The sequence below is a fragment of the Haliotis cracherodii genome, unplaced genomic scaffold (genome assembly GCF_022045235.1).
Source record: "Haliotis cracherodii isolate W230 unplaced genomic scaffold, xgHalCrac1.p SCAF_2, whole genome shotgun sequence".
Taxonomy (NCBI): Eukaryota; Metazoa; Mollusca; class Gastropoda; order Lepetellida; family Haliotidae; genus Haliotis; species Haliotis cracherodii.
In genome coordinates, this window is record NW_027266275.1 from 12,125,728 (window position 1) to 12,150,520 (window position 24,793).

Here is a 24,793-nt window from a genome sequence, read left to right on the forward strand (position 1 = left end):
GAGTTGATGAAAGTGGAAGAAATCCTAGGCTTGCCGAGGATTTTTGCCACTTTTATTAACGAGTGTGACACTCGGGTGAGATTCTCTATATATGTGGACGTACAGGACCATATGTCATTGTTATCTGTTTTGTTTGTTGTTTAACGCCGCACACAGCAATATTCCAGCTCAATGACGGCCGTCTGTAAATAATCGAGTCAGCACCAGACAATCAAGTGATTGACATCATGAACGTCAATCCACACAATTGTGATTGATGACATGCATCAACCAAGTCAGCGAGCGTGACCACCCGATCCCGTTAGTAGCCTTTTACGGCAAGCATGGGTGCTGAAGACCCATAGTACCCCGGATCTTCACGGGTCCATTGATTTGTTATTTGGAGAACTGATACACTCTCAGAACTGGGAAGATTATCTCCAGTTCACGGAACGAACAACGTTTGAAGACAAGGATTAGCATCAGCAGCAAAGACGGGTTATTTCGGCCCAAAGGTTCAGTAAATCGTTGTTTTTTTCATTCTACATTCCTTTATAGTGGTTTATTCTCCCTGCAGTGTTTTATTTTTACGACAAACACCGACCACGAGTCGTTTATTTCTTATGTGGGACATCAATATTGTGTATATATACTGCCTCTTTAATGGTGTTAACAAAATGCACAAGCTTTAATAATGCGTACCCGTATTTATTTAAGGATTGACTGTGTAATTGTTTCGGTTCATTGAAGTATGAATTCAAAAACCGCGTAGCGGATTCTTACAAAAGTATTCCGCAGTATTCCGACAGTATTCCGACAGTATTCCGCAGTAATAAAAGTAGTGCGCATCGATGGGCGTGGCTTAATTTTTTTACATTTATTGGGAAATGAATGCAATAACACGTGACCATTTCAGCTAATAAGAATGCAGGAATTTCCATGAACACAACGAAAATATAATTATTTTTATTTGGTTATTGTTGTTTTAAAAAAAATTCTGTAATAGCTTCCAATTAAGTTTCGTTTACAGAACCCAGAGCATATATTTAATAAAACAATTTAACCACTCATATCGCCCTTCGTCCCCATCATAACTCCATCAGCATATAAACTTATCCCATTCTCAGCTCTAGACAGAAATTTAAAGACTTGAGGTTTCTTTACATAATTATTTTATTTTTAAACCGTATACATAACTTTATTTCAGGGACTATTTATGTTGATATATTGATTGTCGAGAATAAACATTGGTGATATTTTCCAAGGTAACTATTTAACCAATACACCGTTTCCGCCAATGACGCGGTTATTTCATGGCGGGTCAATTTCGTGATACACCGGTTAGTTGTCACACAACCTGCAGACTCACGCTGTCAAAATGTCGGAGGAAGAAGGGTACCCGGTTCAGTGTTATGTCTACGATATATCCAAGGGCATGGCGCGGTCACTATCACAGGCGTTCATAGGTAAGTCACGCCAACAATATGGATGAAACAGTGTCTGGGCATGGAGGGATGACGCCGCTGACATCATGCTGTAAATTTCAATCACAACAGTCCGGTTTTCGATCAGCTGATTCATCGACTTAATTAATTACATTTACCCTTTGAACGATGTGGCCACCATCATTTGCGTACTGTTTGTAATACAGAAGTTAAGTCTGATGCATTTCGAGTAAATCTGTTTTGTGTGGTATGATAATTTGATGTTTTATTATTCATAGACACGAATCTATTATTTAGACAATTTATGATTTATGATAATATTATGGTAAGCCAACTATCACTGGTACTAAATTGCAATTATTTCAATTTAAATTTCATTGATTTTTATCTGTGGCTAGCTTGTAAGGATTATAAGTGATCCTAACTAGATTTCCCAGATCTATGAGATACTTCATGAAGTTACATACTTATCAAGTGTAGACACCATTGGTCATATCCAATTTATACTCTGCAGATAATTTTGGGCTGCTTATTTATGTCAATTAGCATGTTTTGGAGAGAAAACCATGTGTCACACTACAGTTTGCAATCTGTTTTAAATGTGTTACACCCCAGGGTATGCCACCAACTCATAGAAATGAATTTACTGATGGATTTACTGGACACAGATGCGTGTTGAAGAATGAATGCTGCTATTTCAGAATTTGCTGTATCTGAAGACATTAATTTCCTCCGAGCTTGCACAATTTATTTTATCTTGTGTTAGAGTGCTGTCTATTGACTAGGGTGAAGTCTGTGCTTCAGAACATGGCAAAACAACAAGATTTGCGAATGTTCAAGAAAGTTTGAGTATGTCTCCATGGGTAAAGAAATATGAGTAAATATATGTGATATTACATATTAAATATGGTAAAAACAAGCAAGGAATGAAGATAGCTTTGTTTAACTTAGCATTGTTATATTGATTATTTGGCATTTCTCTGTAACTCACATTTATTGTCATCCATGGTAAGTACATATCACCTCTGCATAGCCATCTTAGACGCGACTAACGGGATTGGGTGGTCAGGCTCGCTGACTTGGTTGATTCATGTCATCGTATACCAATTGCGGGGATCGATGCTCATGATGTCAATCAGTGGATTGTCTGGTCCAGATTCAATTATTTACAGACCATCGTCATATAGCTGGAATATTGCTGAGTGCAGCGTTAAACAACAAACAAAAACAGCATAGCCATCTCATTGGTTATATATATGTATACAGTATATGTACTTGATGTATAGACACTGATAAATGATAAATCACTGTTATGGCAATAACTCTGTTACAGTCAGACTTAATTTCAAACACTGTAACATGATACAGAACTAAGAATGGGTTGACATGGATGGCGTAAGTTAAAGCGTAAAATGCCATGACAGCTGTAGATGAAGCTGGTGCGTCAGTGATGTAAGAATGTGGTTTTACTGCACTGTATGAGGTTTAAAATACTCTTCAGAAAAAATTCATTTGTAATGTATACAAAACAATATTAGATACAATATGTGAACATTTTGTATAGAAACAGTGCTCTAATCCCTGGGTTACAATAAATGGAAATATCGATATATTGCTATTGCTAAGCACTTAAAGTCAATAAATCGATTGTTAAATCAGTTTTCGATCAATTGTGTTGATTTCAGTTAGGAATATTGATAGTTTTCGATTGTATTTACCATATGATGTGATTGAGTCAAATGCTGTTCAAATTTGTTTTTCTTTTGATCATGAGATGGTAGTAATTTACACATGGTAATGAGGAAGTTTCTTTTTCTTAAATTATTAGGGTAAAGAAAAAGCAAATCAGTCATATCTCAAACTTTACTTTTTATTTGTTGTTATGGTTATCACATTCAAAGGAAACTTCAGTCCGAAGGTTTAGTTTAACTCAAAAATCCATCTAAAACGATACACTGAAAACTATCTGTATTATTTATTGCAATAGTTGCTTGCAATATCAATAGTTATCGCAATAGTTGCTTGCAATATCAATAGTTATCGCAATAGTGATTTTCAGACCAATACTCACCCCTAGTAAACATACTGTTTTAAATGTAGAGCCCGGTTATCTTTAGATTTAATCAAACAAAATAGAATTTGGACCGGATGTGCAGCGTCAGGTTTCAAATGTCAAATTTAGTGTGGTTAAATCTGTAGGTAACCTAGCTCTACATTGAAAACACAGTATGTTTATCTTCTAATTTCAAAATGACTAAACAAAACGCAAACTCTTGGGTAGCAATATATTGAGTGAAGCGACATGGGTTAGGTCAAGTGTTTTCAGGGGGTTCTTAATCAGAATTTACGGAATCACTGACAAGAGCCTGAAACAAAATATGGAACTCTATATGCTCATGCAGTCTGTTTACACCGTAATACTTAACACGAACTTATGACAGGCATTGAAAGCATGTAGCACTGCAAAAACGTAAGCTAACATGAGGTGGGTACTCCTAAACAAAACTAAGCAAGCCTTCCAAAGGTTTCATTCTACACTGATGTGATGTGATGCATGTATGTGTCTGTCTGTCTGTTTGTGTGTGTGTGTGTGTGTGTGTGTGTGTGTGTGTGTGTGTGTGTGTGTGTGTGTGTGTGTGTGTGTGCGCTTGTACTATATATTTATTACCTCAATGTCGAGCGCAAGTCAGGGAAACAACAATTACCATTTTATCAAGTTTTTTTGTGTCTAACCACTGATGTTCCGCTCTCCGGGCATTCCATAGCTGTATGCAGCATTCATCCTTTCTGATATCTAGGTTAAAATGACATTAAACAACATTTTCTTACACACCTGTGGGTGAGAAACCCATTTGAGATAACTGGTATCAAACATATGTGTGAGATCAAATTCCAGGCCCATGATTGGCTACTCCATGGTGATGACCTGGGGTCAGATGATGGTGTAAGTCTTTCATAAGTAGCTCGTGCTTCAGTCGAATGTTCACCTACGTCTGTATTGAACAGCAAGACCGTGTAATTAATAATAAAAATAAACAAACTCGTCTTCGTCTGCGAGTTTGTTTGTTATTATTATCAGTTACATTGTCTGTTGTTATGGCAACATTATCGTTTTTTCAGAGTGTAAACCCCCTGGATGCCACAGCGACACATATGTCCCTTCTCTGCAACCGTCACTTCGAAATCGAATAAAATTCACAATACATCACGCAGAATCTTTACAGTTTTGAATTCCCCCTTCTGTTTATCATTTACTGTCATTTTAGGCAATTCAAAATTACTGAAAGTGACTGAAAGTTAGGTACATTGTAAATCTCGCCAAATCACGGCATTGTATAAATATTTACTGTGTGTTTCGAAATCTAAATATCGGATATTAACTCGAATAATTTAAGTAGAAAAATAGTATATTAGTGATCACGGGTATCACATCACTAATGACAATTCTGAAACGTCGCTGATAAGCCTAGAATCGTTTAGAATGTTTTGGAAAATACGCATATACGAAGGCCGAAGTGTACGTTCCGCCATATTGGGTTGTTTACAAAATGCCGGTTATGAGACGCCTATTCGATCAGGCATATTTCAAACTCAGCTGCTATACATGCATCCCTGAATTCCTCATACATTTTCGAAACAACGGATAAATGGTCTTTGTCACCAATGCAAATTATCTAGATGAAATCATGCGAAATAAATTAGGTATGGACACGAAAACTGTGCTCGGAAAACTGTACTTGCTGAAATGTAAACAAAGCAAAATTCAGATTTTACACTGTGTAGCATTTTTAGAGGTACTGTCGACTAATTGTTGCATACATTGGCTCCGTTACGCGTTTGAGAATATTCATGGGAAGAGTATCGTTGCACTAATTATGGAATTACACATATATACAATACAATGATGTGGTAAATTCAACAGAAGCCGTAAAAGTTTCCGTCCTGTGTGACGCCATGACTGACGCTAAATCACACACAACGATGACGGTAGTTGTCTGCATTTCTGACTAATTCTCTTTGATATATTGGAAAACATGGTTAACAAATAACAGTACGCAGATTGTCAGAATGTTTCTGATTACCTACGTGACACATTTATGTGTATACGATCCCTCAATCAACGAAAACCTTCTCTGGAAATCCCGCGTACTGTTGTCAGTGAACACGCCATTTTATAAAAGTCGGTCACCGGTAGTGATGTCATACGGAAGTAAACATTGTTGTACATATTTGGTAATTTCTTTGAGGTGTAAACTTTCAACTTGGCACCCAGCGTGTTCTTGGTTTTTGTCTAGTATGCATTTTCATCATCGCCTTGATAATCCACAGATATGACGGAAACCTTTTTTGTGTAGGGTCACATTATTTATGAGTAGTAAGCAGCATATAGGATGACGTCACTTATGACAGAGGTGTTATGTATTAATGCGCTACTGCAATCATGAGAATAGACAAAATTCATCGGTTCGATGCTAAAAAGGTGCGATTTTAGGGTGTGTAAGAAACAGATTACTGCACTCGTGCCTGTCATATACCATAGATCTTACAATTCGTTGTTACAAAGCGTATCTAACTCGCTTTCGCTCGTTAGATACGTTTTGAAACAACTCGTTGTAAGATCAATGGTATCTGACAGACACTCGTGTAGTAATCTCTATGTATGCGTCAGTGATGATAGCTAGTTTTGTTTTCTGTTTTGCAATATTATGTACATATGAACCATTTATGTTGTTACTATAACTGATATATGTCACATGGGTGTGTCATAACATCCATTTAAATGCAAAACTACAAATTGTAGTAGGAAATAATATGTGAATGTGTTAATATAATATGTGAATGTGTAAAAAATAACTTATATGGCTAAAAGAATTAAAGTCTTGGTTCTATATTTTCAAAAACCATTGCCTGAGAACCAATTTTTTTTTTTTTTAAGCCTAACATTATATTGAACATGTTAAAGATGCTAAATCAATTTTTTTATTTCATGTTTGGCCATTTTCATATTCTAGGTAAGAAGTATTTCACACTCACTTTTTAGACACTTTATAATGATTTTTATAGCATGGTTTCTGTAAACATGCTAAAACTAAACACACCTACCCTCATTCATTCTTTGTGTAACCTGAATTTATAGATTGATTACCAAGAGTCTCATCAGTTTCTGGGGCAGTCGGGTAGCCTAGTGGTTAAAGCGTTTGCTCGTCACGCCAAAGACCTGGATTCGTTTCCCGACATGGGCACAATGTGGGAAGCCCATTTCTGGTGTCCCCCGCCTTGATATTGCTGGAATATTGCTAAAAGTGGCGTAAAACCATACTCACTCACTCACTCACTCATCAGTTTCACCAAGTGATTCTATTTAGGGAATACAAAGGATATTATGTTCTTGTCTTTTCAGGAAAACAAATAGATGGTGTATGGCACACTGGGATTGTTGTGTATGGCCAAGAATACTTCTTCGGTGGGACTGGTGGTATAGAATCGTGTCCCCCAGTAAGTACAGTCAGCACTGATCTATAAGCCAGTGATGGAGATGACACATGACACTTCCTGTACACGCTGGAAGCTATACATGTGTTTATCATGAAGGCTGATAATGCAGATGAAGTTCTTCATGTCTGCCAACATGTCTTAATGTTTTGATTTCTTGAGCCAAAAATTTAGAATGTATTTTTTGTCTGTGCAAGAAATACATGGCTATAATATCAGACTTAGGACTGAGATTAAGCATGGCATTAATGGCATGGAGAAAGGCCAGTACATTTTTTTCTCTAGATGTAGGTTGTTAAATTGTTTGATTGCCATTTCTTACTAGTTGACGGATGACAAAGCAGACACGCTTTCTTTAATATACTATAATAGCAACATTTCTGTATAGATCCTTATCCCATTGTCAAGCAGGGATGAATCATTGAATGACAATGATATAAGGATCTATACTGAAACATCGCTTGCATTGTATTGCAGTTGTTATCCATGAAGTGTGTTCACTTTGTAGATTGTTATTACTAAAGAACTGGCAACTATTGATAATTATATGAGATACTAAATACTAAATCCAGAGATGTTATTTCAAATTTTGAAGTCAACTGTTGTTGCTTGGAATACTTGTCAGTCTTGACAGGATGGGATTCCAGGTCAGAGCAGGGCGGTGGGGTAGCCTAGTGGTTAAAGCGTTGGCTCCTCACGCCGAAGACCCGGGTTCGATTCCCATCATGGGTACAATGTGTGAAGCCCATTTTCCGGTGTCCCTCGCTGTGACATTGCTGGAATATTGCTAAAAGCGGTGTAAAACCATACTCACTCACTCACTCTAGGTCAGAGCATATCCCCAGCATGTCATAAGAGTCGATTAAAATGAGGATGGGATGATATGTGACCTGACTGATGGTGTGTCATTGTTCTGTTTGTCATGGATCATTGACATGCTGTCAAGTACTGTCATGCCACCCTGCAGTATTGACAGGAAACTGTGATTTAGCTGGAATGTTGCTAACTGTTTTATAGAACATTGTTCACTCTTTTGTCATTCTTGATTCTGGAGTAAGCTTTTGAGATTTTCTTTCAGGGAGGGACTGTACTTGGACGTCCAGATTCCATTGTTGACTTAGGAATGACTCAGATACCTCGAGATATGTTCATGGACTATCTCAGTGAACTAGCAGCAAGCTCATTCAGGTGAGGCTAACTCAGTGAACAGCCAGTAAGCACATTCAGGTGAGTCTCCCTCAGTGAACAGCCAGAAGGCTCATTCAGATGAGTCTCCCTCAGTGAACAGCCAGAGAGCTCATTCAGGTGAGGCTAACTCAGTGAACAGCCAGTAAGCACATTCAGGTGAGTCTCCCTCAGTGAACAGCCAGCAAGCTCATTCAGGTGAGTATCCCTCAGTGAACAGCCAGCAAGCTCATTCAGATGAGTCTCCCTAAGTGAACAGCAAGCAAGCTCATTCAGATGAGTCTCCCTCAGTGAACAGCCAGCAAGCTCATTCAGGTGAGTCTCCCTCAGTGAACAGCCAGCAAGCTCATTCAGATGAGTCTCCCTCAGTGAACAGCCAGCAAGCTCATTCAGGTGAGGCTAACTCAGTGAACAGCCAGTAAGCACATTCAGGTGAGTCTCCCTCAGTAAACAGCCAGCAAGCTCATTCAGGTGAGTCTCCCTCAGTGAACAGCCAGCAAGCTCATTCAGGTGAGTCTCCCTCAGTGAACAGCCAGCAAGCTCATTCAGGTGAGTCTCCCTCAATGAACAGCCAGCAAGTTCATTCAGATGAGTCTCCCTCAGTAAACAGCCAGCAAGCTCATTCAGGTGAGGCTAACTCAGTGAACAGCCAGCAAGCACATTCAGGTGAGGCTAACTCAGTGAACAGCCAGTAAGCACATTCAGGTGAGTCTCCCTCAGTGAACAACCAGCAAGCACATTCAGGTGAGTCTCCCTCAGTGAACAGCAAGCAAGCTCATTCAGATGAGTCTCCCTCAGTGAACAGCCAGCAAGCTCATTCAGATGAGTCTCCCTCAGTGAACAGCCAGCAAGCTCATTCAGGTGAGTCTCCCTCAATGAACAGCCAGCAAGTTCATTCAGATGAGTCTCCCTCAGTAAACAGCCAGCAAGCTCATTCAGGTGAGGCTAACTCAGTGAACAGCCAGCAAGCACATTCAGGTGAGGCTAACTCAGTGAACAGCCAGTAAGCACATTCAGGTGAGTCTCCCTCAGTGAACAGCCAGCAAGCACATTCAGGTGAGTCTCCCTCAGTGAACAGCAAGCAAGCTCATTCAGATGAGTCTCCCTCAGTGAACAGCCAGCAAGCTCATTCAGATGAGTCTCCCTCAGTAAACAGCAAGCAAGCTCATTCAGGTGGGGCTCCCTCAGTAAACAGTCAGCAAGGTCAACAGCCATTAGTTTGATCAAGTGTTTTGGGGAAGGGGGGATTGTGTTGTCTGAGGCTCTGCAGTTCTCTTTGTAGTGCCAGGATGCAATGATCCTGTGATTCTTGGTTTGTTCCCATCATGCTCCTGGATTTCACTATGGTGGTAAAGGTCTATGACCTGAATCACTTTGGACTGTTCTGACATTAGTCTGTCAGACCACATCCTTACTGAGATACTGTTCAAAGAAGTGTTTCTGATCAGTCATAAATTTACGCTTAAAGAGTACATTCAATATTTTTGAAGGATAGTGCTAAATTTTACCGGTACATGGCCTATTTTACCAGTAAATTACTGGCAGTTACTGGTTAATCGGAAACACTGTCAAAGTGGCAGTACACCTTCCCCAATAACTCGCTCACTCACTCACTCACTCACTCACTCACCCACCCACCCACCCACCCACCCACCCACTCACTCACTCACTCACTCACTCACTCACTCACTCACTCACTCACTCACTCACTCACTCACTCACTCACTCACTCACTCACTCACTCACTCACTCACTCACTCACTCACTCACTCACTCACTCACCCACCCACCCACTCACAGTGCCATTGTTGTTGTTTTCCAGTGCCAGCAAGTACCACCTGCTGGAACACAACTGCAACAACTTCAGTGCTGAGGTTGCCCAGTTCCTGACAGGGAGGAATGTCCCCGCCTACATCACCAACCTCCCCGCCGAGGTGCTCAGCACGTCAGTACCGGCAGTCTTTAGTAATATGCACCAACTTCACAAGGATAGAACTGAATTCGATATCTTTTTACTTATCTTAGTTCATGAATCAAAATTACATCTTTCAAGGCTGTAAGTTTGACTCTTGAAAACCTAAAAATATAAACGTATTTCCTCACTATTATAGAAAATGAGAATATATATTATTTACAAGATATAGCAGCTCTGAAAGTCAAATAAGCTGATGTCATTGCCTGCTTGTACAGCATATGGCTGCAGCAACTTCTGTAAATCTATGAAGTCACCAATTGAGCTGAAGCTTCACATGAATGTTCTTACTAATGATGACACCTAAACTTGATCAAGGGGGTTTGAATCTGGTTTTCACTATAGAAGTGCAGCAATCTTGGATGCAGCGTTAAACCCCATTTCAGCAACCCATACTTGCCGTAAAAGTTGACTATGCTTGTCGTAAAAGGCGACTAACGGGATCGGGTGGTCAGGCTCGCTGACTTGGTTGATGCATGTCATCAATCCCAATTGCGTGGATCAATGCTCATGATATTAATCACTTGATTGTCTGGTCCAGACTTGATTATTTACAGACCGCCGTCATATAGCTGGAATATTGCTGAGTGAGACGTTAAACAACAAACAAACCAAACAAATCCATTTCACCTCACCTCAAATACAAACGCGGTTTTTCACATTATGTGTACTGGTGTACTGTTGTGTTTTTTTTACACAATTACCAGGAATATACATAACTACATATGTCTATGTCTATCTGGAGGTGAGATTGCACTTCTTTTATAATATAAGGGGCTCTAATCATATTCCAATTTGAAATTCACACCATCCCCACCCCAACCCCAAAGCCGCATTTACCAGGTTCACCCTGACTGAACATGGACTAATAGTCTGATCATGATTGTTTATTTGCAGACCATTTGGTGCTATGATCAAACCCCTGATAGATTCCATGAGTGTTCAACCAGACGGAGGTCACCCCCTCTTCCCCACAGAGCCATTGACCCAGAATGCTGCTGCCGGAGCCATGAACACACTCGGTACAGGAACAGCCACCAGAACACGACAGAGAAGCGGCAACAAAGACTCTCCCTCTGCATCCAAGTCCGACCAGCTGGAAATGACAGATCCTGTCATGTACAAACCCACTGTGAGTAAACAGACCGTTATGTACAAACCCATTTTGAGTAAACAGACTCGCGTTCAGTTTGTACAATTAATATTTGAGAAAAGGTCTACTATTTAAAGAGTTAAAACTAATTGATTAATTGGATGATTGATGATTAATTTCAATCTTTATACTTATTTGCCAGGTTTGATCACAGGGTGTATTAACTCCTGCTCGCATCTACAAATTTCTAGCACCTCCTGTACAGTCCTTGTGTACTTTGCTTCAAGCCATTTTGTTAACATACCAAAACTGCTGTCATATCTGCTTTAGATAACTAGAACCTGAACAATGCCAGCCACTACTGATTCTGGCACAGGCATGATTATTTACAGTCCTCCATGTTGTTGCTGAATTGTTCCCGACGGCAGTATAAAGCATCAAACAATCAAATCTTTGAAAAAGACTCTCAAAAGCTTCCAGATATCACTGCTTGGTTGTTTCAGAACGTGGTGGAGAGGTGTCGGGGGGAGGAGATCCGGAGGCTGCTTCAGTCCCGGCTGTCGGAACAGGAGTTCCAGGTGTGGGAGGAGATGCTGGAATACCTGGCCGTCAAACAGAGTCAGTGCTCCTGGTCCCTCGGCAGGAACCACCTGCAGGTGCTTGGTAGGTATCAAGGCTGGATGGTTCTATAAATGTTCCCAGGAACCACCTGCAGGTGCTTGGTAGGTAGCAAGGCTGGACGGTTCTATAAATGTTTACAGGAACACAGTGCAGGTGCTAGGTAAGTAGCAAGACCAGACAGTTCACAGGAACATCCTGCAGGTGCTAGGTATGCAGCAAGACAGACAGTTCACAGGAACATCCTGCAGGTGCTAGGTATGTAGCAAGACTGGACAGTTCACAGGAACATCCTGAAGGTGCTAGGTAAGTAGCAAGACCAGACAATTCACAGGAACATCGTGTAGATGCTAGGTAGGTAGCAATACCAGACAGTTCTTAAAATGTTCACAGGAACCACATGCAGCTGCTCAGTAGGTAGCAAACCTGGACAGTTCTGTTCCCATGTGTGTCCTGGATGCTCGAAGGGAAGGAGCCACCTTGTTGTGTTGTTAGTATTAAAGCGTATTGACATGATGAGTCTACTGTTGGATGTAACCCATTGGAATATAACTTTCAGTGAAGATGAACATCTAAGACCTGCATCATATCAGGGGTTTCTCCCAAATCAAGCTGACAGGCCTTGAAGTAACTGAAATACATTTCAAAGCAGCGTAGAACAAAATTACACTCTCTTACTCGTGAGGAATATTTAGTTGCAGTTTAATCATTTTTTCTCCTAATTTCAGCCAAAGTTTTATGCAACAGAGAAGTATCGGAGACGCTGAGAGTGAAGATATGTGAAATGCTACAGTTACTGGTGGTCCAGCCTGACTTCCTGCAAGTGATCAGCCATGACTCTGCCCATATGATGGGCTACATCCTCAGTCAGTTCAACGACCAGACCAGACAGGTGCAGACACACATTGTACACATGGTAAGTGGGCAGATCTTTACATTCTCAGTCAGTTCAACGACCAGACCAGACAGGTGCAGACACACATTGTACACATAGTAAGTGGGCAGATCTTTACATTCTCAGTCAGTTCAACGACCAGACCAGACAGGTGCAGACACACATTGTACACATGGTAAGTGGGCAGATCTTTACATTCTCAGTCAGTTCAACGACCAGACCAGACAGGTGCAGACACACATTATACACATGGTAAGTGGGCAGATCTTTACATTCTCAGTTAGTTCAACGACCAGACCAGACAGGTAAGTGGGCAGATCTTTACATCCTCAGTCAGTTCAACGACCAGGGCCCTGTTCCACAAAGCCATCTTAGCGCTAAGGTGGTCGTAACTCCCATACTTTAACACTGGCCTACGACAATCATAGCGCTAAAATCGCTTTGTGGAACGGTGCCCTGACCAGACAGGTAAGTGGGCAGATCTTTACATCCTCAGTCAGTTCAACGACCAGACCATACAGGGAAGTGGGTAGTTCTGTTTATTCATGCTCATTTCAACAACCTGGCCAAATGTTGAAAATCATCGTCAAAGTACATGTTTATCAAATTTCTTAAGTACCGGTAAGGTTTTTGCAATATTTCATTCAGAGCCTAACTTCTGCATTCAAACATCAACTAAACATTTAAGTCTCCAAAAGATTGAACCCATTTTTTAAGATATTTCTAGGAAGTGGTTACAAATTCACCTCAAAGTTACAGTATTCGACGTAATAAGCGCCCAGGGCGCTCTCAAAATTAGAAATAGAGGGCTCTTATTAGAATATTTTTTGGGTGGAAAAAACAGTTGAAAGATAAATTTCGTGGTTTATGCTGACGGCCTGACTGTTTATATGCGACAGATATATTTTTCCAGAATTTAATTGCCCATAATTAAGGGTGCATATAACACACAAGTGCGTATTATACACGAATGAATAAGTCTTGTGTACATTGATCAATCTGAAGGGGTGCTAACTGGGATTGTTCACTTGCCATTATATAAGCAAATATTGCCGTGGGCGCTTATTAGAGTGGGGCGCTTATTACGTCGAATACGGTAGTATTGAAGTATGATGACTGATTCCTTGTGTCTGTGGTCAGCTGGCCAACATGCAGACGGTGGAGAATGGTATTGCCACGATGGAGAAGGTGCGAGTCCCCAACACTGATGGTGTCTGTGTACTCAAGAAGTCCCAGCACATCTGCATCACCTGCCTCACCGACCACCACGACAAGGACCTGCTGGAGGCTGCCTCCGCCCTGGCTCTCAACATCAGTCTGAACGAGGTGGGTTCGCCATCGTACAAGGATTTGTTGTGATGTCTGTTGTTAAATGCCACGCTCAGCAATATTTGTGTTATGTGACGGCAGCCTGTAAATAACAGAGTCATGACAAACCAGTGATTGATACTGTGAGCATCGACCCAGGACTTCAAAGTATGATGACATGCATTCATCCAAGTCACTGGGCCTCTCATTGTACTTTAATGTAAAACTGTGACACAAATTTGTCATGGCTTTTATACGTTCAGATTTGAAAAGGGCTTGAATTTATGAGTGTGATGGGTGTAATGTTACAATACAGCTTCCCTGTGGGAGCCCTTAGCCCAAACTATAATGTTACAGTCTGTAGTATCCCTTAGCCCCGACTATAATGTTACAATCTGTAGTATCCCTTAACCCTGACTATAACCTTACAATCTGTAGTATCCCTTAGCCCCGACTATGTTACAATCTGTAGTATCCCTTAGCCCCGACTATAATGTTACAATCTGTAGTATCCCTTAGCCCCGACTATGTTACAATCTGTAGTATCCCTTAGCCCTGACTATGTTACAATCTGTAGTATCCCTTAGCCCCGACTATGTTACAATCTGTAGTATCCCTTAGCCCCGACTATAATGTTACAATCTGTAGTATCCCTTAGCCCCGACTATGTTACAATCTGTAGTATCCCTTAGCCCCGACTATGTTACAATCTGTAGTATCCCTTAGCCCCCACTATAATGTTACAATCTGTAGTATCCCTTAGCCCCGACTATAATGTTACAATCTGTAGTATCCCTTAGCCCCGACTATGTTACAATCTGTAGTATCCCTTAGCCCCGACTATGTTACAATCTGTAGTATCCCTTAGCCCCGACTATGTTACAATCTGTAGTATCCCTTAGCCCCGACTATAATGTTACAATCTGTAGTATCTCTTAGCCCCGACTATAATGTCACAATCTGTAGTATCCCTGAGCCCAGACAGTAATGTTACAATCTGTAGTATCTGAGCCCCGACTATAATGTTACAAGCTGTAGTATCCCCTGAGCCCTGACAGTAATGTTACAGTCTGTAGTATCCCTGAGCCCTGACAGTAATGTTACAGTCTGTAGTAACCCTAAGCCCTGACAGTAATGTTATAATCTGTAGTATCCCTGAGCCCTAACTGTTATGTTACAGTCTGTAGTAACCCTGGGACCTGACAGCAATGTTACAATCTGTAGTAACCCTGAGCCATAACAGTTATGTTACAGTCTGTAGTATCCCTGAGCCCTGACAGTAATGTAACAATCTGTAGTATCCCTGAGCCCTGACAGTAATGTTATAATCTGTAATATTCCTGAGCCCTGAGAGTAATGTAACAATCTGTAGTAACCCCAAGCCCTGACAGTAATGTTACAATCTGTAGTATCCCTGAGCCCTGACAGTAATGTTACAATCTGTAGTATCCCTGAGCCCTGACAGTAATGTTACAATCTGTAGTATCCCTGAGCCCTGACAATAATTTTACAATCTGTAGTAACCCTGAGCCCTGGCTAATGTTATAATTTGTTGTATCCCTGAGCCCTGACAGTAATGTTACAATCTGTAGTATTTCTGAGCCCTGACAGTAATTTAACAATCTATAGTAACCCTGAGCCCTGACAGTAATGTTACAGTCTGTAGTATCCCTGAGCCCTGACAGTAATGTAACAATCTGTAGTAACCCTGAGCCCTGACAGTAATGTTACAGTCTGTAGTATCCCTGAGCCCTGACAGTAATGTAACAATCTATAGTAACCCTGAGCCCTGACAGTAATGTTACAGTCTGTAGTATTCTTGAGCCCTAATAGTAATGTTACAGTCTGTAGTATCCCTAAGCCCAATAGTAATGTTACAGTCTGTAGTATCCCTGAGCCCTAATAGTAATGTTACAGTCTGTAGTATCCCTGAGCCCTAATAGTAATGTTACAGTCTGTAGTATCCCTGAGCCCTAATAGTAATGTTACAATCTGTAGTATCCCTAAGCCCAATAGTAATGTTACAATCTGTAGTATCCCTGAGCCCTAATAGTAATGTTACAATCAGTAGTATCCCTAAGCCCAATAGTAATGTTACAATCTGTAGTATCCCTAAGCCCTAATAGTAATGTTACAGTCTGTAGTATCCCTAAGCCCTAATAGTATTGTTACAGTCTGTAGTATCCCTGAGCCCTAATAGTAATGTTACAGTCTGTAGTATCCCTGAGCCCTAATAGTAATGTTACAGTCTGTAGTATCCCTAAGCCCTAATAGTAATGTTACAGCTTGTAGTAACCCTGAGCCCTAATAGTAATGTTACAATCTGTAGTATCCCTGAGCCCTAATAGTAATGTTACAGTCTGTAGTATCCCTGAGCCCTAATAGTAATGTTACAATCTGTAGTATCCCTAAGCCCAATAGTAATGTTACAATCTGTAGTATCCCTGAGCCCTAATAGTAATGTTACAATCTGTAGTATCCCTAAGCCCAATAGTAATATTACAATCTGTAGTATCCCTAAGCCCTAATAGTAATGTTACAGTCTGTAGTATCCCTAAGCCCTAATAGTATTGTTACAGTCTGTAGTATCCCTGAGCCCTAATAGTAATGTTACAGTCTGTAGTATCCCTAAGCCCAATAGTAATGTTACAATCTGTAGTATCCCTGAGCCCTAATAGTAATGTTACAGTCTGTAGTATCCCTGAGCCCTAATAGTAATGTTACAGTCTGTAGTATCCCTGAGCCCTAATAGTAATGTTACAATCTGTAGTATCCCTAAGCCCAATAGTAATGTTACAATCTGTAGTATCCCTGAGCCCTAATAGTAATGTTACAATCTGTAGTATCCCTAAGCCCAATAGTAATGTTACAATCTGTAGTATCCCTAAGCCCTAATAGTATTGTTACAGTCTGTAGTATCCCTGAGCCCTAATAGTAATGTTACAGTCTGTAGTATCCCTAAGCCCTAATAGTAATGTTACAGCTTGTAGTAACCCTGAGCCCTAATAGTAATGTTACAATCTGTAGTAACCCTGAGCCCTAATAGTAATGTTACAGTCTGTAGTATCCCTAAGCCCTAATAGTAATGTTACAGCTTGTAGTAACCCTGATCCCTAATAGTAATGTTACAATCTCTAGTAACCCTGAGCCCTAATAGTAATGTTACAGTCTGTAGTATCCCTGAGTCCTAATAGTAATGTTACAGCTTGTAGTAACCCAGAGCTCCATGTGTTGGTGTTTGCAGGTGGAGGATGATACAGAGGTTACAGTGGAAGTTGCCAGCGCTGTACTACAGTCTCTCAATCAGGACATGTCAGAGAATGGAGGTACAGTCGCTGTGTCACTAGGCAATGATATATCCTATCTGCAAGTTTAGGGGCGGTCGGGAAGCCTTGTGGTGAAAGCATTCGCTCATCACACCGAAGACCTGGGATCGATTCCTGACCTGCATACAATGTGTGAAAGCTAGTTCTGGTGTCCCCCTCCGTGATATTGCCCTGTGCAGATTTGCATCCCTTGGGCACGCCAGAAACCTATGATAGTGGGTTCAAATCTCGGTGTGCCCTGATTATGTTTCTAGGTTTGTCAGCACCATACCCGTGCCCATGGGTTTCACTGAAGTGGTAAACGTCTGAGACCTGCATCACTTTGAGCTTTCCTCCCACATTAAGCTGGCACACCATGACTGGAATACTGTTAAAAGCAGCATTAAACCCAACTCAATCTTCAAGATTTGTTTTGCCATATTAATTTTTAGATGTTCATATGATATGCACAAATAAACATTTTCTATGTTGAGTAATATCAGTATCTTTACAAATATTTAATCAAATGGCATAGTGTCGAATAACTTTTTACATGTCCTTAAGTAAGTAAGATATAGTTGCGATAGGTTTAAGTCAGGTTCAAGAATAACTGTTATGGCAGTCATTAATTTAGTTGTAAGTAGCTCAGATTTGTCTCGGCAAAGACAGCTTCATGAATAAACCACCAGGCTATTGCCTATTTCCAGGTCATTGTTTTTATCTTTCATTTCCAGCTCTCTATGCCCTGTCAAGCCTTGTGAGATTTATGCAAATTAATCCAGAGGTGAGTTTCAGTTTAGTTTGAAGCAGGTAAGGTTGATTTGATGTGATTATTGTATATACAAATAATAACACTGAAATCTATCACTAATGTTGCCTGCAAGTTCAGGTATATTGTTGTCTTTAAGTTATCAAATTTCTAGAGAATTGCATCACCAAGGTCCACCAGAAAGATATGATGTTGGGTTTGAATGCCAGATTTGCCATATTTTATGTTTGTTGGGTTGTCAGCACCAAACCCGTGCACTCTTGTTGGTTTGCATAAGTTACTGGCAAGTTACAATATCTGAGACCTGCCTCAATTCGGGCTGTTCTCCTACATCCAGCTGACACACTGTGATATGATTAAAATATTGATCAGGCAGCAGTCAGCCAGACTCCCTCACTCATTCTGTTTTAAGCCCAATAGTAACAAACTCCATTTCTCCCAAGTGATTGTGGGTCAGAATATGTCGCCTGTACCCAAATGATGACTTGGATTAGGTGGTTACAAACTGCAACTGACTGTTTGGTGTTTCTAAGATTAAAGTTTACCTTGCATGTCAAAAATGCAGAACAACAAACTAATGTCCATTTATTGATTTTAATATTCTAACTAATTAGAATGTGTGTGTATTGTACACTAGCTCTACAATGTTTTGTCATTTGTGGATGGGGGACAGTGTTAGGCAAGCTTGACTCCTGAGAGCTTCTACTGAATTCTAGGACACTGAAACACATGTTACATATGGTGTCTCTTTCGGCAAGTGACTTTTTTCCAAATATGCCTCTGTCCACACACAGGTGAATGAGTACCCAGTAGGATATGATGGTAATATGATTGTAAACCTTCGACTAAGCATTGCGGGGCGGTCAGGTAGTCACGCCGAAGACTCGGGTTCCCGACATGGGTACAATGTGTGAAGCCCATTTCTGGTGTCCCCCGCCGTGATATTGCTGGAATATTGCTAAATGCGGTGTAAAACCAAACTCACTAAGCATCTCATTGGCAGCTTGAGTTGTGTACTCTACAGGGAGCTGAGCTGAAGTTTGAGTGCACACTGATTCATTTCCTGGGGGTAATAATAATGTATTGCTGTGATCAATAATCCGTGTGGTCACTGAGGGCATTTGACACATTACAAATGTCCATTATTATTTTTTTCATTTGTTTGTTTATTTATTCGTTATTATCCTGAGGTGATATATGTAGCACTGTGAGCATGCATCAGTGGATGGATTCGTCACTTATTTTATTATTTGTTATAAGGTTTTGTTTTTATCATTACCGTATTTGAGGTAATAAGCACCCTCCACTCTAATAAGCGCCCACGGCAATATTTGCTAATATATTGACTAGTGAACAATCCCACTTAGCCCCCCTTCCAATTGAACAATGTACACAAGATTTATATATTCGTGTATAATACGCACTCGTGTGTTATATGCACCCTTAATTATGGGCAGGATGGAAAAATATATCCGTCGTGTATAAACATTTCAGGCTGTCAGCATAAGTCACAAAATGTATGATCTTTCAACTAGGGTTTTTACATCAAAATATTATTCTAAAAAGAGCCCCCAATTTCTAATTTTGAGTGTGCCCTGGGTGCTTATTACGTCGAATACAGTAATATTATTAATATCATCATCATCATTATTATTATAATTGTCTGCAGGTAAAGGATCTAGTGGTCGTGATGAGTCCAGACTGGTCAGCCTTGTCCAAGCTCTCCGAAAGAGCCAAGCAGCTGTGTGACAAGATCAAAAAAGCCATCTCATGAAACCAATGGACTTTAGTCCCTACTGAATAGACGAGGGCTGAAGAGTGGTCTCCCCTTGTACCAGCATGAAGCACTTCACAGACTTAGCTCACTTGAAGACTGTTATATGACTCGTAGACTCCTCTTCAGCCTTCTCTGTATAATCTACAAACATATGTTTGCTTGTATGACAATGTGAGGTTTGAGTTTAGCATTGAGTGACTAGTTGCCTCAGCTGCACATTGTTCTGGTTGAAGATAAATGTTTGATGTTATATGATAATTCTGTTCTGAAGTAGGGACTCTCTTGTACCATGACTTCTCCCTCCAGTAATACAGAACTATTCTAAACCAGAACCTTCCCTCCAATATGTTGGATTTAGCTAGCATCTTAGTGAGCTGGTCACGAAATCTTATAGCTGGTCATAGTTTCAATCCCAGGCCTTTGGTCTGTCTACATCACAACCGTGCGCAAAGGTTCTGCAACAGTCGATGTCGTTGAACTGTGACACGTTCGGCTTAAATACTATTCAAGGCCGTGTTCAACTCACTCACTCACTCAAACATTTTGTCAAAAGGAATATGTTCCTGATATACATTCTATAGTCAGTGTGAGCTGAACATTTCAGGGGCAGTTGGGTAGCCTAGTGGTTAAACACTGAAAATGTTGAGTCAAACATGTATGTCAAACAATGGTGTTCAGTCAAACATGTTTGATAAATCACAATGCCAAGTCAAACATGTTTTACAAATGACACCGTTGTGGAAAATGTGTAACAAAGAACTCTGTCGAGTCAAACATGTTTGTCAAACAATGTGTTCAGTCAAACATGTTTGATAAATAACAATACCACATCAAACATGTTTCACTAACAAAACCGTTGTGTAAAATGTATAACAAAGAACTCTGTCGAGTCAAACATGTTTGTCAAACAATAATGTTCAGTCAAACATTTTGCAAACATCACTGGACATTTTAGCTATGTAGGACATGGTGATCAGTTCTCTTAATATGCATGCAGGATGAACAACACTTTCTGTTTGTGTTACGGACAACACTGAAGAATGACAGAAATGTTTGAAAATAGTGTTCATGGACACATAATTTATGACGAACAACGCATGTAAAAACGTGTATGCTGGACAAACAACATTTTCAATTCAAACAACGCTTTCTATTTACATATTCATATTATCTTCATATGCATGGACGAACAACACTTTCTATTCAAACAAAGCTGTCTATTTGTGTTACATACAACACTGAAGAATGACATCATAGTATGACAAAAGTGTGTGTTGACACATAATTTATGCCGAACAACGCATGTAAGAATGTTCATTTTCACTTTGATGTTATGCCCAAGCTGCAGTCGTTTAGCTATTACCCTGTGTAGATATTGATGAGAATATAATCTCATACAGTGTGTTGTTCTTGTTGATGTTTTAACTGTTGAGACTCGAAGCCAAAAACCACATGACATTTGTATCTGGCACTGTCACAAGTATATGTTTATCATTGCAAACATAGTATGATACTACTCCAAACAAGATCAAGAACACCCACAGTTGGAAGGGTGTGTTACGCAATACCCACCAGCCATGACAGATTAACTGTAGTCATGAAAAAGATCAGGTGTTCTTTAATTGTTTTTGTGTGGTATGATTCACAGGTCTGTCAAGGGCATGTTACCCAAGACACAAATATTTTCAGTTATACCTAAACAAATGGCTCCTTATGCATGTTATATGCTACTAACATAATCAAAATTGTCTGGGTGGCAAAGATCTTTAGATGTATGCTTCCGTTCTTAAACATTGTCAATTGTAAGAACTAAGCTACTCAACATTTGCTAAGGACCGAAATAGTCTTTAAGGTGTTGTCCTTAGAAAATGTTCAGTTGTGTACTTCAGATGATGAGTGCATATTTCAGAGATCGTAATGGGAATTTGTCCATGGCATAAACTAAATACGTACCTATTATTACAATTACCTTAAGTTAATATTTAGTTTCATTTTCCCATCTTTTGTTGTCTTGAAATAGAATGTCTGTATGTGTATTTACACTAAAACTACCATCACTTCATTACACTGCAATTGTTCAAGTGAGTGCATTTCAGTGTTGCAATAAGCTCTCGCCTAGTGAAAATAGTTCCAACTATTAATCATCTATTTACATACACTTATATTTGCCAGCATGGTGGATTCATGACAAAGAAATTCTAGCTCAAATGTGGGAAGCATAAAGACATCGAACATGTTTTTATTGCAATATATATATAAATATATATGGCCTATATTTTATGAGCAGTACTATCTTAGATGAGGTCTGTGATATGTCGGTATGATACCTGTTTTGTGTGCTCATGTAGTCGCCTTCTACATGTGTCGTCAAGGCAAAGATGTAGGACGTTTCCTTGTTCATGAGGTGTAGTAGTTGGCCTAAGTGAGTTTCCACATCAGTCTGGTTGTGTTCATTTTGACAAATACATTTCATATTCAACTACTTTTATGTTTTGGAGACATTATATACGCATGCCCCTATCCTCTCGTAATAAAATAAAAATTAAAATCAATGACAAATTTATTACTGCAATGTCCCTAATACCATATTCTCTTGTGTATAACATGCCGTATTCGACGGAATAAGCGCCCAGGGCTCTCTCAAAATTAGAAATAGGGGGCTCTTATTCGAAAATGATTTTAGTGAGAAAAATAAAGAGTTGAAAGATCGTAAATTTCATGGTTTATGCGGACAGCCTGAAATGATACTAAAGAAAAGTCTCTGCGTATTATACAGGACAGATATATTTTCCAGAATTTAATTGCCCATAATTAAGGGTGCATATAACACACGAGTGCATATCATACACGATTTAATATGTCTTGTGTACATTGATCAATCTGAAGGGGTGCTAAGTGGGATTGTTCACTAGCCAATATATTAACAAATATCGCCGTGGGCGATTATTACAGCGAGGTGCTTATTACGTCGAATACGGTACTTATTCTTTTTTTCATCCAAGCAAAGGCTGACCTTGAGCAGCCAGCAGAGAACAAACATGGTCCAAATGTCAATTTAAGGGACCACTCAGTTTCTACAGGATTGAGTCTGAGGATTTTGATGTGCTTATTTACCGACAATAATTACCCATCCCTAATGCCTTTCATATCTTTTCTTAACCCCCTGAAAGGACAGACTGCTAAAACAATTAACCGTATTCGACGTAATAAGCGCCCCGCTCTAATAAACGCCCACGGCGATATTTGCTAATATATTGGCTAGTGAACAATCCCAATTAGCACCCCTTCCGATTGATTAATGTACACAAGACTTATTTATTCGTGTATAATATGCACTCATGTGTTATATGCATACTTAATTATGGGCAATTAAATTCGGGATATATATCTGTCGTACATAAACATTTCAGGCTGTCAGCATAAACCACGAAATTTATCTTTCAACTCAACTTTTTTTTCACCAAAATAATATTCCAATTTTGAGAGCGCCCTGGGCGCTTATTACGTCGAATACGGTATGTTTTATTAAAAAATGTCCATTTTCACATTACCCTTCCCAAATATGTTTATTTTTTCATGACCCTTAATGACTTTGATAATTTTGGGTGACCCTACCCTGATTCCGTCTGACCCCTCGCCCTCTAATAAATGACCTGTCCCTAACTGTGAATGGTTAGATGAAAGGTTACGAGATTCTGTAATGTCCTATTTATACAGATAATTTTTGTTTTGAAAATGGCTATATACTGATATGAGGATATATTATAATGTAACCATCTCACATCTTTTGATGATGTTAATGTGACAAATGTTCAAATAATGAACTACCATTTGGGGAAATATGTTAAAGAAATGTGTTAGAAGAAAGTACATAGGTAACTGCTGTGGAAACTCACTGGTTTATGCTGTACATGTGTAATTTCATCTCTGTGTCCACCATATGTATATGTATGTCAATCACCTGGTTACTCACCGTGGTCATGTCAGGGACAGATCCTTCTCAAATGTTGGCATGTAGGACCCGGGCCCACTTGCACAAAGCGATCTTAGCACTAAGAATATCGCAAGCCTATGTTTAAGTATGGGGGAGTTACGATCATCTTAGTGCTAAGATAGCTTTGTGCAAGTGGGCCCAGGGTGCCGGTGTACAAAGCGATCTTAGCACTAAGAATATCATAAGCCTATGTTAAAGTATGGGGGAGTTACGATCATCTTAGTGCTAAGATAGCTTTGTGCAAGTGGGCCCAGGGTGCCGTTGTACAAAGCAATCTTAGCGCTAAGGGAATCGTAACTCCCATACCTTAACATAGACTTACGATAGTCGTAGTGCTAAGGTTGTTTTGTACAGGGTGCCGTTGTACCAAGCGATCTTAGCGCTAAGGGGATCGTAACTCCCATACCTTAACCTAGACTTACGATAGTCGTAGTGCTAAGGTTGTTTTGTACAATGGCGCCCAGGGTCATTGATTTGTTTATAAGAAGCACCAGGTAAATTCACTGATCCATGCATCACACCTATGGAGTCTTACTATGGAGTCCACCAATGGAGTCGAGAGTGTTTCAATTTGCTCACTGTATCACTTGATCATGTTTCGCATCAACTGTAGACGAAGCATGCCAGGTTTCATTCATGTATCTCAAGGTATTCTATACTGCTCAGCATTTGATAGGGATAGTGACATATTTTATGTTGTTATAAAACTGAACGATAACCTATTGATTTGTACTTATGTTAATATAACTGAAAATGAAGCTTATGTGCTTCAGTTCCTTGACAATATCGAATACTGCTTGCATGATACCATATCCAAGCATTCAATCTCAAGGGCAGATCCAGAATTTTTGAAAGGGACGGGTCCAAAATATCAAAATCCTCTCTCAGTCAATTTTACTGCCTACAGCATACTACATTTGGTTTTCAAAAGGGGGGTCCGGATCCCCTGGATCGCCCCCC

The 24,793-nt window shown here is 39.9% G+C and overlaps 1 protein-coding gene across 1 annotated transcript; it reads left to right on the top strand.

Annotated features, from left to right (window-relative positions):
- Positions 1-1,315: 1,315 nt before the first annotated feature.
- On the top strand, positions 1,316-24,793 carry LOC139469786 (uncharacterized). The gene is made up of 11 exons (XM_071252083.1): positions 1,316-1,445; positions 6,826-6,920; positions 7,996-8,105; positions 9,925-10,047; positions 10,972-11,206; positions 11,671-11,830; positions 12,514-12,701; positions 13,821-14,006; positions 17,233-17,314; positions 18,028-18,077; positions 19,732-24,793. The coding sequence occupies exons 1-11, from the start codon at positions 1,358-1,360 to the stop codon at positions 19,834-19,836; spliced, it is 1,422 nt and encodes a 473-aa protein (XP_071108184.1). The 5' UTR covers positions 1,316-1,357; the 3' UTR covers positions 19,837-24,793.